Below are 13,558 nucleotides of genomic sequence, written 5' to 3'. Positions count from 1 at the left end.
TGAAATCAGGAATTATTGAGTAAATTGAATGTGTTTTAAAATTGGTAATCTAATAGTATTGCCGAGGAGTCGAGACAGTGAATTGAAGGTTGTAGTAACAGAAAGTTCATAAATTGAAATATACGATGGTGGATGTAGTATTTGACCTTTAGCCTGAGATTTTTGTTCAACTAATTAGGGATCCTTAGCAGCCATACATCTTCATTTGCTGCAATTTTATTCTGTGCATAGGCTAGGTCTTGGCTTAACTGCAGCTCACTTTAAAAATTGATTCATTCTATTTACTTCTTTGAAAAGCTTTACCATTCACATGCTAAGAGTAAGTCTTTTTTTATTATCAACTTTAAACAAAAGTGTCAGCCTAAGAATTGATTCTGAAGATTTTCATGTCCAATTGTTTCAAAGTTATGGCAAACCCGTAACAATTATTCCAGCATACGCGATCAACAACAGAGTCCGCTCATGGCCTTGTAAGTCTATAATATACATGTAGGTCATCTAACTTACTTTACTTACTTTATGAACATGGTCACATGTCTTATAAGTTATGCCTGGTTGTACTTAGGTGCTTTTGGCAGGGAGCTATCCACTTATGACTATGATACTAACTACGGATGCCATAGCACCATTTGTCTGGCTAGACACCGACGTGGAAGGCGTGCTATTTGAAGACAATGGTTTTTTGTTTGTGGGTGACACCAAAGTATTACTTGTGACACTCCGTTACAATGCAACTGTGAAAGCAAGCGATATCAAAATAATGTCTCTTATGGACCTTTATGACATATATAATTAGGTGCTCAAAATCTGTATGACATGAATAGCTGAGTGATCTGCACTAGCTTGTCATAAATAGGTGCTCTCCAAGACTTACAGACTCATATCCTCTGAACATGGATCGAGAGACTCCTAGCAGCTAAAGCTTAGCCCGCTTATATTCATCCATCTATCAATTAATATAATTTAGTGTTTTGCATGATTCTCCATACAATATTCCACTAACAAGGTTATTTTTCTCCTTGAGCGCTTGTTTATAAATGGTTTCTTATCATTGCCAAACTTGACTGAGCAGCGATCCATAGCGCATAAGGAAAGTTAATTTATATGCCTCACTTTTCCATTATTTCCACAATCTGCTCATCGGTAACAATAGTTGATTATCTTTAGGTTTTATGTAGATGAATTCTTGTGCTATTGTTCAAGCATTGAGCGTTGCCACAGTTGATGCTTGAATTGCGCATGTAGCAATTTATTGATTTTATATTTCTCAAAGCTATGCAACACGATTCATTCAGTTCATACATTTTAATATTATATTTTGTGTGCTAATTTGATAAGTAAAAACCTTTTTCTCTAGGATATATAAGGATTTTTATGCAATAAATTGTTGTTACCCTAATCCTACCAAAATCTCCAATTGTACATGTGAGCAATATTGATTTTTGTAGAACATTCAATAAAGGCTTCTTATCTGATCAATAACCGTCTATTTCGTATTGTTGCCAATGCTTAGTTACATGGTCCCACTGTAAATAGTAAATAAGGTGCATCCTAGAATTCAATATTTGATTCATTTGGCTATTGCTTCTGACAGTTAATTCTGTTGTCCGTTCCATTACTAACTCTTACTCATATATGGCTGCTCTTTCTAAAGTTCACTGATGGTTTTCGAATCATTGAAGAAACGGTTAAGAAATGGTGGTAAGTATAATAACCTAAAACTTAGCACTTTGTGGTGTTTGTGCCTCAGCATCTTTATCAACCTTACTTGTGACTCTGCTTGAAAGCTTAATATGCTGCTGCATGTTGTTTTAGGAAATGAAACTACACAAGACACATCAAACACTCCCTTACCAAAGAATATTGCTGATAAGCAGCAAGCTGCTGCTTCAGTCAGCGCGAATGACGGTGACACCCCAACTGGGTCTTTAGATAAAACTGTCAACAATGTCGACATTGAATTAGCTGACAAAAAATCTACAAGCAATGAAGCGGATATCCTTTTGGAAACTACTAATATTCCTACTCCAGCTGCTGGCACTATAGAAGAGAATTCTTCAACGGCCAAAACTTCAGATCTTCCAACCAAGAAGTCGGACAATGCTGCCGATCAATCCAAGTCTGATGAAGTGTATAAGCATAGCCCGAGAAGAGCAAACACCAAACCTTTGGTCAAGCCAATGGTGAAAAACCAAAAACCTAAAGCTAAAGAGCTATCTCAAAAGGACCTTGACACCATTGCTCGACTGACAGCTGGCAAAAAACCGGAAGTCAAAGTCCACTCTTCTCTAGGGCCATTTTCCAAAAATAAGAAAAGCTTTGAAGCAAGAATACCTTTGGAAGAATATAAACGCTCAGCTCCAAACTCTGCTACCTCAAAGCCATCATCTGCAACAACACCAACAAGTCAACCATCCAATGCATCAAAGACACCTCGGCCATCACAGACACCTCGGCCATCACAGACACCGCGGCCATCACAGACACCTCGGCCATCACAGACACCACAGTCACCTCATGCCTCAATTGATAGCAAACCAGTGGATAAAACTAATATAAAAGCTAATGCTGCCGAAGATAAAACACTCACTTCAGAAACATCATCTCAAGCTGCTGTTGCAAATATCGGGCTTTTTCTTCGTGAGAACACAGGCCACAAAGTAGGTGGTGCATCAGGAAAGTTTGTGATATCTTTCCCGAGTAGTAGTACAGCACGACCAACAAATACTGAATCTGCGACGAAGTCTCCACCATTGGCAAATAAGCAAAAGGCTACCCACCAAGTCCCTTCTAGGAATGTACCAAGCAATGTTTTGGTAGCAACAAAGCCAGCAGCTATCAGAAAGCCTACTAAACTGTATATTTCTAAATCCATTATGAAAAAAGAGAAAGGTAGTAAACCCGACTTTGCTAAAAATGGGTCTAGTTTAGTGGCTGATAAAAACTTAAATGAAACTCAGGCTGTCAATATGAAAGACACTACTGCAAACGGTCAATCGTCTGAAGGAAAAGATTCTTCTGACAAAGGTGTCAATAAAGATACAATGCCACAAAGCAAAGTGCCCACACCAACTGATAAAAGTCCTCTCAAGCCAAGGAAAACTGAGAACAAAATCAAAAGTGAGAGCGAACTTCCTGAAAGTAAACTAGCCAAAAAAGCTTTTCACACAGACACAAGTCCCGTCAGCTCAGCACCGGCACAGGCAAATGCATCGCTAGATATTAAAAAAACGCCGCGGGATCTATCTATAGTTGATAATTCTGTTAACAAGCAGCTCCAGAATTCTTTGGAATCTGTAACCCTTGATGATCTTGGCAATACTGCAGCAAATGCAGAATCTTTTCGAAATAGTGGATATGAAAATGGCAAAGAGGCGAAACTTTCTTCTCTCTCTACTGATAATGGAGCTATTACATCAACTGTGACAGAAAAAGATGTGGAAATAAGTGACTCTAAGCTAGCTGATGGAAAGGACAATGTTTCTGGCGTTTACAAAGCTGGACAAAAGGAGGGTTCTCTATCAAAGATGGCTGATGAAAGTAATGCTGCATGCGCACAACCTGCAGGCTCTCATGTCTCTCCCAGGATAGATACAAACGGAAATAATAGTTCACCAAGAAAAGGCAATTTAAAGGAAAAGAAAATCAATGCAGTTACTAAAAGATCACCATTGAAGGCAGTAAAGGAGCAGCCTTCTATGGGTGAGCAACCAGAAAGCCTTAGTGTTGTAAATGAGGCAAACACAGAAAAAATTTTAAAGCCTGCATTGGATGATGTAGTTTTGCCATCTACTACTGATGAGAACAAGATTCAAAATGCTCAACTATCACCCAAAAACACATCTTCAACCAAACCCTTTGCTGGCAAATCTGGACTGATTGACAAACAGGCGCCAAAAGTGAATGAAGTCGAACCCGCCATGGGTACCATTCCAGATTCTAATGTGGTGCCAGTAATGAACAGTGTGAGTGAAACTGAGAAGCTCATGGATATTAAATCCACAGCCTCTCCAACATCGATGGCAGACAAAGAATTAAAGGTGGATGAAAATTCAAAATCTTTCAAAAAAGTTTGGGAGCCAACTAAGGAGACTGCTGCAGTAATAACACCAGTTGGTGCTCAGCTACAGCTTCAAGAGGAAACAGAAATGTCTTCTTCCAAAGACAGCACTCCAGCAAAGTTTGCCATTCTTTCAACAAATAAAGCAGCGAAGCCACGAGAAAGCAGCCCACAGATTGCAGCTGTTTGGCCATCTGAGAGTTCAAAAAAGGATGCTGCAGTCGTTGTCAATGAGTCAAAAATTGAAACCGATTCTCCTCGCAAAATAGCATCCAACTCGGTAGCTCTGTCTCCTAGAAATAACAGCCATGAGAGTCGTGCTGCTGACATGGCACAAGCTAGAAAAATAGCTGCTGCGGAAAACCGGCAAAAAATCATTGCAGAGAAAGAACGAAAGCAAGCTATTCTAGAAGAGAAGAAGAGGCTAGAAAGGTATGATTACATTTTTAAGCAAATAAGCACTAGTTAGTATACACTCTAATCACTTATTTGTAACTTTAACAGCTCTGTATTAGATCTTGGTCTGTATTGCAGAGAAGAGAAACAAAAAGCACTCATTGAAAAGAGAGCAAAGGAGGCGGCGGAGAGAAAAGCTAGAGAAGAGGAGGAAAGACGGGAGAGAAAGAGGAAAGCAGATGAAGAAGAGCGAGTCAGGCGGCTGGAAGAGAATAAGAGGAAAGCTAAAGAGTGGGCAGATAATGCCTCGAAGGAACTTCGTGATCAGACTGAGAATTCCAAAGGTAGGAGATTGGTTTTAAATACTCCCTGCAAGTACTAACTACAACGCAATTTTTCTATTGCAGAATATCATGCATGTATATCAAGATAGGAACATCAGAATGAGGAAACTATGTCATTATTATGCAGATTTGTGTGCAAGCTCGTCAAAATTGGGCACTCAGACTAATATGTATTCCGTTGTGTGAGAGGCAGTTCAATAATCTTTAGCTAGACTAGTACATAATACATTGTGGAATGCCCAGTCAAAACTATCTCTCCTTGAACCAAAATCATCACCTGTGCAATATGCAGTCAAAATTATTTGTGCTTGGGACTGAAACATAACAAGATGTATGAGCACTCAGTCAAAGTTCTCGGTACTAGTGTTAGTCCACAATCTATTGTGTGATAACTTCATAACTTAGCATGAGTTGAGCTTTTTATGTAATATGTTAGTACAAAAACTAAGAATCAATTTAATGAGTGAATTGATTTCGATTTGAGGCTGGAATGGCTATAGCATAAATAGGGTGACTCCGGCTAAAAGATTAATTGAAATATTGCCATATATCATATTAATATAGTCATTAATTATTATATTAACATAATAATATATATTTACATAATATATTTTATGTAATAATTTTAATACGATTATAATAATATTATTAATATAAATTAAACAGTGTTTAATATATTGTTTAATTATGTTATGATTGACTTGCAACAAAATTCACATTACAGTTATTTGGTATCAAAAGATTCACCATGTCTTACTCTGCTGTGTTGTAGGTGCCAAATATGTGGAAATGTGATTACAAGCTCTTAAAAGCTCAAAAACAAAAAGCCGCCGTAGATTGGAATCTGTTTATTTATCTGACGTAGTCATTACAGTTTAGTTATCGTCTTGTCACATGATGTTCTCACATGAATTGAAAGGCCAATAAAAAGCTCAATATAAAAATTATTGTAGCACTAGTTTATAACAAACACTTCGGGTTTTACCGAAGACCCCGTATCAAATATAGATGCTGGCAGGTCTGTATTCCCTGGTTGCAAGTTGGGGCGGCTAATGTTAGGCAATTAGTTATGGGCATCTGGGGGTTTGGAGGGGCGGTGTCAGCCCCCAACAGTTTCTTTTATGTAGGGCCTCAACCGGGCATCTCATGTAAATTTTTAAAAAATTTTATCGGAAAGTATAAAATTTTTTTCTATTATTTGAGATTTGTTCGTTTTAAGTGATGTGACTGCCAGGACGTTTTCAAATTAAAATAAGCTAAGCTTGACCGAAGTTGAAACGCGCAGAAAAAAGACACCTTTTTCTTTTACGCGTTTCAACAAAGATCAATTTTGCCGATTTTATTTTAAGTTCATCCGAAGGTTTCTACGCTTTCGTGGGGCCATTGCCAGGCGGATGTTTGTTAAAACTTGACCTTTTGCAACCCTTTATAAAAGTTGTTAACAAGAATATTTTGCCGATCATGATAATAATAATGACACCCAAGAACTATTGAACAAAGTTGACGTTTATCTATATGGCTTGGAATAAAGTGATACTCTACAGCGATAAAAACCGTTCCCGTAGCCGTTGGGCAAATAACTGTTCGGGTTAATGATGTTGAGGTCAAGTTATCTAAAACAATTTATCATTGTGTGGGAACGAACCAAACAAATCCATTCGAGTTAACCAAGTATTCGTGATAAAATTTTACATTTTATCCGAGGGCGAGTTATCCGAGTTTGACTGTACTTAGCCGCCAAAAATTCCTAAAAAGTTGGGTCGGCTCAGCCGGCCAGCTGCCCCAGGGAATACGGGCCTGGATGCTGGCTACTTTACAGTTGTGTTTCAGCATTATCTAATCGTCAAGTCGTAATCTGAACATGCGACCCAATACTTCGCAAATAATTTTTGCAGCACGTATCAATTATCACAGGTGACCAACAGCTCATCATGATTATCAGGCAATGATATGTACTCCTTCGAGCTAAGGTTAAAAAGTTTAACGAATTTTTACGGTAAGTTATAAGATATCAGTGCTAAAAGTGACAGCATTACAATGATGATAAAATAGACGTGTAAGAACAATAGACATGGTTTTATTGAATGCGTGAAGTATATTTGTGAAAATATTTCGACGAGTGAGGTTGCATGAAAGTGTAAACAGAAACCATCCTGTAACAACTACGTCCCATTTGAGTCATTTTGGAAAGCGAATCCAAACTACGGCGGTCTCGTGTGGCAGTGATTAACTGTTCGTTTTTGAGCTTTTAAGAGCTTGTAATCACCTTCCCATATATTTTGCACAGAGTAAGACATGGTGTATCTTATGATACCAAATAACTGTAATGTGAATTTTGCTGCAAATCAACCTTTAATGTTAAATTGTATATTACTATATAATATTACATATACATATCACATACATTGTATAATATATAATAATCTTAATAATAATAATATTTATGTTATTAATAATATTATTAATATTATATATATTAAATGATATTAATAATTATACAATATTTAAAATTATTTATATTGTAGACCTAATATATTAATAATATACATTTTATAGTAATTATTGTTTAATATTATATTTTATAATATATAATATAATCTTATTAATTTGATTATATATTATAATCATATTAATGTAATATAATCATATATTAATATGATTATATTATATTAATACTATCAAGTTAATTAATATGTGTTAATATATAATGTCAATCGGCTATATATTAATATGTTAATATTCATATAATAGTAAGATATAATATATGTTCTATATATATGTAGTAGAGGTACAGTATATATATATGCATATATGTGTGCTATATATATATGAATGCTGTTAGCAGTAGGCCATACGACTTATCTATTATATATATATGTATATATATTAGTAAAACAAACTTTAACTTTAGATAAAACACTTCATTACGAATAGAATGCTTACGATGCTTGCTAAGAGCAATCTATATATATATATATATATTCGTGTATATATATATATATTCGTGTATATATATATATATATACATGAATATATATATATATACACGAATATATATATATACACGAATATATATATATATATGCACGAATATATATACAAATATATATATATATATATTCACAAATATGTACATACATATACGAATATATATATACATACATATATGTATATATATACATATAAAAATTGTTTCCTCACCCCGGTCAATCTGTATGGGTGGTAATTTCTGCTCTAACTCGGGTCTCCTACCAGAGACCTGAGAGTTTGAGCACTCGCCTCAAGATCTTAGCTGTTCCCAGTAGCGCACCTTTCTGCAACTCACCTGAGTTGATTGCTGTGGGTATTTGGGCAAGCCACATTTTATGCGCCGGTATTATTGCGCCCAGTGCCCTAATGACTACTGGGATTACAGTTGTTCTTACATCCCAGCATTTTTCAATCTCTTCTCCAAGAGGGAGATATTTCTCTACCTTTTCTTTTTCTTTGCTGTCTATATTGTAGTCATTGGGTACTGCTATATCTATTATAGTAGCTCTCTTGTTCTCCTTGTCCACCACCACTATATCTGGTTGGTTTGCTAGGACATGCTTGTCAGTCCGGATGTAGAAGTCCCAGAGGATCTTAGCGCAATCATTTTCACTGACCTTACCAGGGGTTTCTCACCAGTGTTGCGGTTTATTAAGGCCATACTCGTCACATAGACTTCTATACACCACACCTGCGACATGATTATGCCGCTCAGTGTATGCATTTCCTGCTGGCTGCTTGCATCCACTGATGATGTGTTGAATGGTCTCAGGTGCATCTTTGCACAGTCTGCATCTAGGATCGTCTCTAGTGTGATAGATTTTTGTTTGGAGTTGCCTTGTTGGGAGCACTTGCTCCTGGGCTGCCATGATTAGTGACTCTGTATTGGCCGTTAGGTTTCCTTTGTTCAGCCACATATAAGTCTGGTGAAGATCGCCAACCTTAGATATTTGTTGGTGGTAAGCACCATGAGGAGGTTTCGTGTGCCAGTCAATTTCCTCATCATCAGGGCGTAGGTCCGTTGTAAGAGCAGCCGATTGAAATTCAGCTAGCAACTTATCTGAAATGGCCATGGAGCCTGCATATGCTTCAGTGCAGCTCAGAGCTTAGGCAAGGTACTCAAATCCCATTACCAATGAGAGTTGACTTCCTGCCATGAAACAACTAGGTTGCCTCACAGACTTTAAGAAAGTCAATGTGCTGGCACCAGAGTGCTCAAATCACAAAAGTGATGAGCTTTGCACAAATATATATATATATATATATATACAAGTGTATATATATATACAAGTGTATATATATATACACAAGTATATATATATATATATATACAAAAATATATATATATACACAAATATATATATATACATACACGAATATATGTATATTTAAGGTAATTTGATATATCTATTGTGCGGAGGCTTTTGTTTGATGTAGTGATATGTTTCCATGGTGCTATTCTTATAGACTCATCACTTATCCGCTTGAACGGCAGCAAATAAAAGGCCCAGTGAATTACAACATTGCTACGGCTTATCAACTATTGTTATCCGCTCCTCCATTTCATATCTAATTATTAACACTTTCTGCTCACTCAATTCATACGAGTCTGTAGAGGTTTCATTATGCCAATGACTTACTTTGGACTGTTGAAGCCTTGTTGCCCAAGGCAAACTTGAGTTTCAAGTGTAATATGAGTTACAATTAATTTGATTCATTTTTAGCCCTGGAGAATATTGACAAAGTGAAGCTGAGAAACCTATGTAAGTATGAGGCATGTATAACTGGTAGAGACTCGTGCATTGAGTACCTTGTAGCTAGCTATAACCAAACTTGGGCTATGCAGTAAGTGAGGGATTTTATTGCAGTTACAAGTGTTTCTATACATTTATGTTTCTATACGTCTGTGTTTCTATAGGTCTGTGTAAATTAAATACGTATTAAATTTCGTTAGTGACAAGTTTGCTGGTTGTAAAAGCATAGCAGTCGGCATAGTTATAACTTTCACTGCATCAAAAACAGTTTGGTAAAACAAGTACTTGAAATTATTTATAGATTATTACACATTTATAGATCAGTACACATTTATAAATCATTACTCGGGTATAGATCATTACTCATTTATAGATCATTACTCATTTATAGATCATTACAGAGGTATAGATCATTACACAGGTATAGATCATTACAGAGGTATAGATTAATTCCGGATATATAGATCACTACACAGTTATAGATCATTACTCATTTATAGATCATTACAGAGGTATAGATTATTCCAGAGATAAAGATCATTACTCAGTGGTAACATCATGCAGTAGTATAACCTACAGTAGCTCGTTTTCAATAATATAACGCACAGTAGGTCATGTTCATATGCGTTTTCATTTACAGTGGAAACATCGAAACCATCTGTGAAACCATCTCCGTCTCTTCTTGCCGCGTCCACATCGAGTAGCGAAGTGGATTATGCTGAGCCTAAAAAAGGATCTTTTTTTGGAAACTCTGTAAAAGCTGCGATGAAGCGAAAGGCAGAAGATCCAGAAGAGAAGCGAAAAAAGGAAGCCGAGCAGCTATTGTTTGATCGTAAGCTGATTGGAAGATTATTTCTTAGGTTGTTAAAGAGTTTTCAATTTTGATCAGGTGTTAAATTTTAGTGGTAAATTTTCAATTTCACTCGGAATGAGATTGTTGCAAACAAAGACAAAGATATCTTAAAATATGAAGATGTTGGCTCATTTTGGTCAGAGTTGATTGAATGGCTTGCTTGCTGAAGCTTGCTTGCTGCACGACGAGTCATTAAAGCATCATGCTTTGTTTTTGCTAACCAATCAATATTCTTGTAAGAATCTACTTTAACTCCATTATTTTTCTTCGCAACCTAAAAGCTAACAACTCCTTAATGATTAATGTTCACTTATAAAACTGGCACGTTTCGAGAAACTTCGACCATTGTTCATAAACATTTCTTCAGTTATAGTCAAATTTTTGCTGAAATATTGCATTACATGTTGAGATTTTGAGTGCTAAAGTGATGATAAGTAGAGATTTGACTGCTAAAGTGATGATAAGTAGAGATTTGACTGCTAAAGTGATGATAAGTAGAGATTTGACTGCTAAAGTGATGATAAGTAAAGATTTGAGTGCTAAAGTGATGATAAGTAGAGATTTGAGTTTTAAAGTGGTGATAAGTAGAGATTTGAGTTTTAAAGTGGTGATAAGTAGAGATTTGAGTTTTAAAGTGGTGATAAGTAGAGATTTGAGTGCTAAAGTGATGATAAGTAGTGATTTGCCTGTTAAAGTGATGATAAGTAGTGATTTGCCTGTTAAAGTGATGATAAGTAGAGATTTGAGTGCTAAAGTGGTGATAAGTAGAGATTTGAGTTTTAAAGTGGTGATAAGTAGAGATTTGAGTTTTAAAGTGGTGATAAGTAGAGATTTGAGTGCTAAAGTGATGATAAGTAGTGATTTGACTGTTAAAGTGATGATAAGTAGAGATTTGAGTGTTAAAGTGATGACAAGTAGAGATTTGAGTTTTAAAGTGATGATAAGTAGAGATTTGAGTTTTAAAGTGGTGATAAGTAGAGATTTGAGTGTTAAAGTGATGACAAGTAGAGATTTGAGTTTTAAAGTGGTGATAAGTAGAGATTTGAGTGCTAAAGTGATGATAAGTAGAGATTTGACTGCTAAATTGATGATAAGTAGTGATTTGAGTTTTAAAGTGGTGATAAGTAGAGATTTGAGTGCTAAAGTGATGATAAGTAGAGATTTGAGTTTTAAAGTGGTGATAAGTAGAGATTTGAGTGTTAAAGTGGTGATAAGTAGAGATTTGAGTTTTAAAGTGGTGATAAGTAGAGATTTGAGTGTTAAAGTGATGACAAGTAGAGATTTGAGTTTTAAAGTGATGATAAGTAGAGATTTGAGTTTTAAAGTGGTGGTAAGTAGAGATTTGAGTGCTAAAGTGATGATAAGTAGAGATTTGACTGCTAAAGTGATGATAAGTAGTGATTTGACTGCTAAAGTGTTGATAAGTAGAGATTTGAGTTTTAAAGTGGTGATAAGTAGAGATTTGAGTTTTAAAGTGGTGATAAGTAGAGATTTGAGTTTTAAAGTGGTGATAAGTAGAGATTTGACTGCTAAAGTGATGATAAGTAAAGATTTGACTGCTAAAGTGATGATAAGTAGTGATTTGCCTGTTAAAGTGATGATAAGTAGAGATTTGAGTTTTAAAGTGGTGATAAGTAGTGATTTGAGTTTTAAAGTGGTGATAAGTAGAGATTTGACTGCTAAAGTGATGATAAGTAGAGATTTGACTGCTAAAGTGATGATAAGTAGAGATTTGAGTGCTAAAGTGATGATAAGTAAAGATTTGACTGTTAAAGTGATGATAAGTAGAGATTTGACTGCTAAAGTGATGATAAGTAGAGATTTGCCTGTTAAAGTGATGATAAGTAAAGATTTGACTGTTAAAGTGATGATAAGTAGAGATTTGAGTGCTAAAGTGATGATAAGTAGAGATTTGAGTGCTAAAGTGATGATAAGTAGAGATTTGAGTGCTAAAGTGATGATAAGTAGAGATTTGAGTGCTAAAGTGATGATAAGTAGAGATTTGAGTGTTAAAGTGATGATAAGTAGAGATTTGACTGAACTTTATGTCATGCAGAAGACTTCTGCTTAACTCAAACTAGTATCTGTTCACTTGAGCTCTGCTCTTTCATTCCATCATGATAATAATGAAGTCCCGAGCAGAGATCACATTCATAAAATATAATGTTATTTTTATTTACTGCTAATTAGTTTTTGTTCGTTCAATTTTTCTGTCTTTTTCATAAATTGTTATTTAACACATTGAAGTTTAACCTAGTATACCCAAGCAACTTGAAGCCCCTGATCCTTGACTGTATTAACATCTTTCAATCTGCTGTGAAAGTATTTAGAATAGCACAATTCCTTTTCAACTGAATAACATTTAGATTCTCCGAGCTTGTGGAATTAATGAAAAATAGAAATTAAACATAGTAAATAGTGTTTTTTCACCCTCTTTCAAAGATGGAACATTTAAGAGGCAACTGCGGAAACATAACGGTTGATATACACGGAGCCTGATGGAATGTGTATATGTTTCTATGATGAGGGTTGATGTACACTGAGCCTGATGGAATGTGTATATGTTTCTATGATGAGGGTTGATGTACACTGAGCCTGATGGAATGTGTATATGTTTCTATGATGAGAGTTGATGTACACTGAGCCTGATGGAATGTGTATATGTTTCTATGATGAGGGTTGATGTACACTGAGCCTGATGGAATGTGTATATGTTTTTATGATGAGAGTTGATGTACACTGAGCCTGATGGAATGTGTATATGTTTCTATGATGAGAGTTGATGCACACTGAGCCTGATGGAATGTGTATATGTTTCTATGATGAGAGTTGATGTACACTGAGCCTGATGGAATGTGTATATGTTTCTATGATGAGAGTTGATGTACACTGAGCCTGATGGAATGTGTATATATTTCTATGATGAGAAAAACTAATAGTTTTAGTGTAAAACTCCTTTCTAGCTTCGTCTATTTTTCTCTTCATTACAAAGAATTTCAATCAATACGTCTGTAGAAACTGATGTTCATTGCTCAGTTGGTTAGAAGATTCCTGGTATCTTGGGAATATCTTACCAACTACTAGTTCAATCGATTTGAAACATCGGTCTTATACTGGAAAC

General features: G+C 35.6%; 2 protein-coding genes across 2 annotated transcripts in view; both read left to right on the top strand.

Annotated features, from left to right (window-relative positions):
• Positions 1-1,469, top strand: part of LOC137389523 (beta-mannosidase-like) — a 32,843-nt gene extending 31,374 nt beyond the window's left edge. Inside the window, exon 17 of the mRNA XM_068075554.1 lies at positions 566-1,469. Coding sequence (XP_067931655.1) covers positions 566-796 — 231 coding nt within the window. The 3' untranslated portion in view covers positions 797-1,469. The remainder of the gene's footprint in view (positions 1-565) is intronic.
• Positions 1,470-1,661: 192 nt separating this feature from the next.
• Positions 1,662-13,558, top strand: part of LOC137390578 (microtubule-associated protein futsch-like) — a 78,927-nt gene continuing 67,030 nt past the window's right edge. The window contains exons 1-4 of the mRNA XM_068076908.1: positions 1,662-1,701; positions 1,816-4,492; positions 4,595-4,800; positions 10,225-10,416. Coding sequence (XP_067933009.1) covers positions 1,662-1,701; positions 1,816-4,492; positions 4,595-4,800; positions 10,225-10,416 — 3,115 coding nt within the window. The remainder of the gene's footprint in view (positions 1,702-1,815; positions 4,493-4,594; positions 4,801-10,224; positions 10,417-13,558) is intronic.

This window comes from Watersipora subatra, chromosome 3 (genome assembly GCF_963576615.1).
Source record: "Watersipora subatra chromosome 3, tzWatSuba1.1, whole genome shotgun sequence".
NCBI lineage: Eukaryota > Metazoa > Bryozoa > Gymnolaemata > Cheilostomatida > Watersiporidae > Watersipora > Watersipora subatra.
This window is presented reverse-complemented; position numbering and strand designations above follow the sequence as displayed.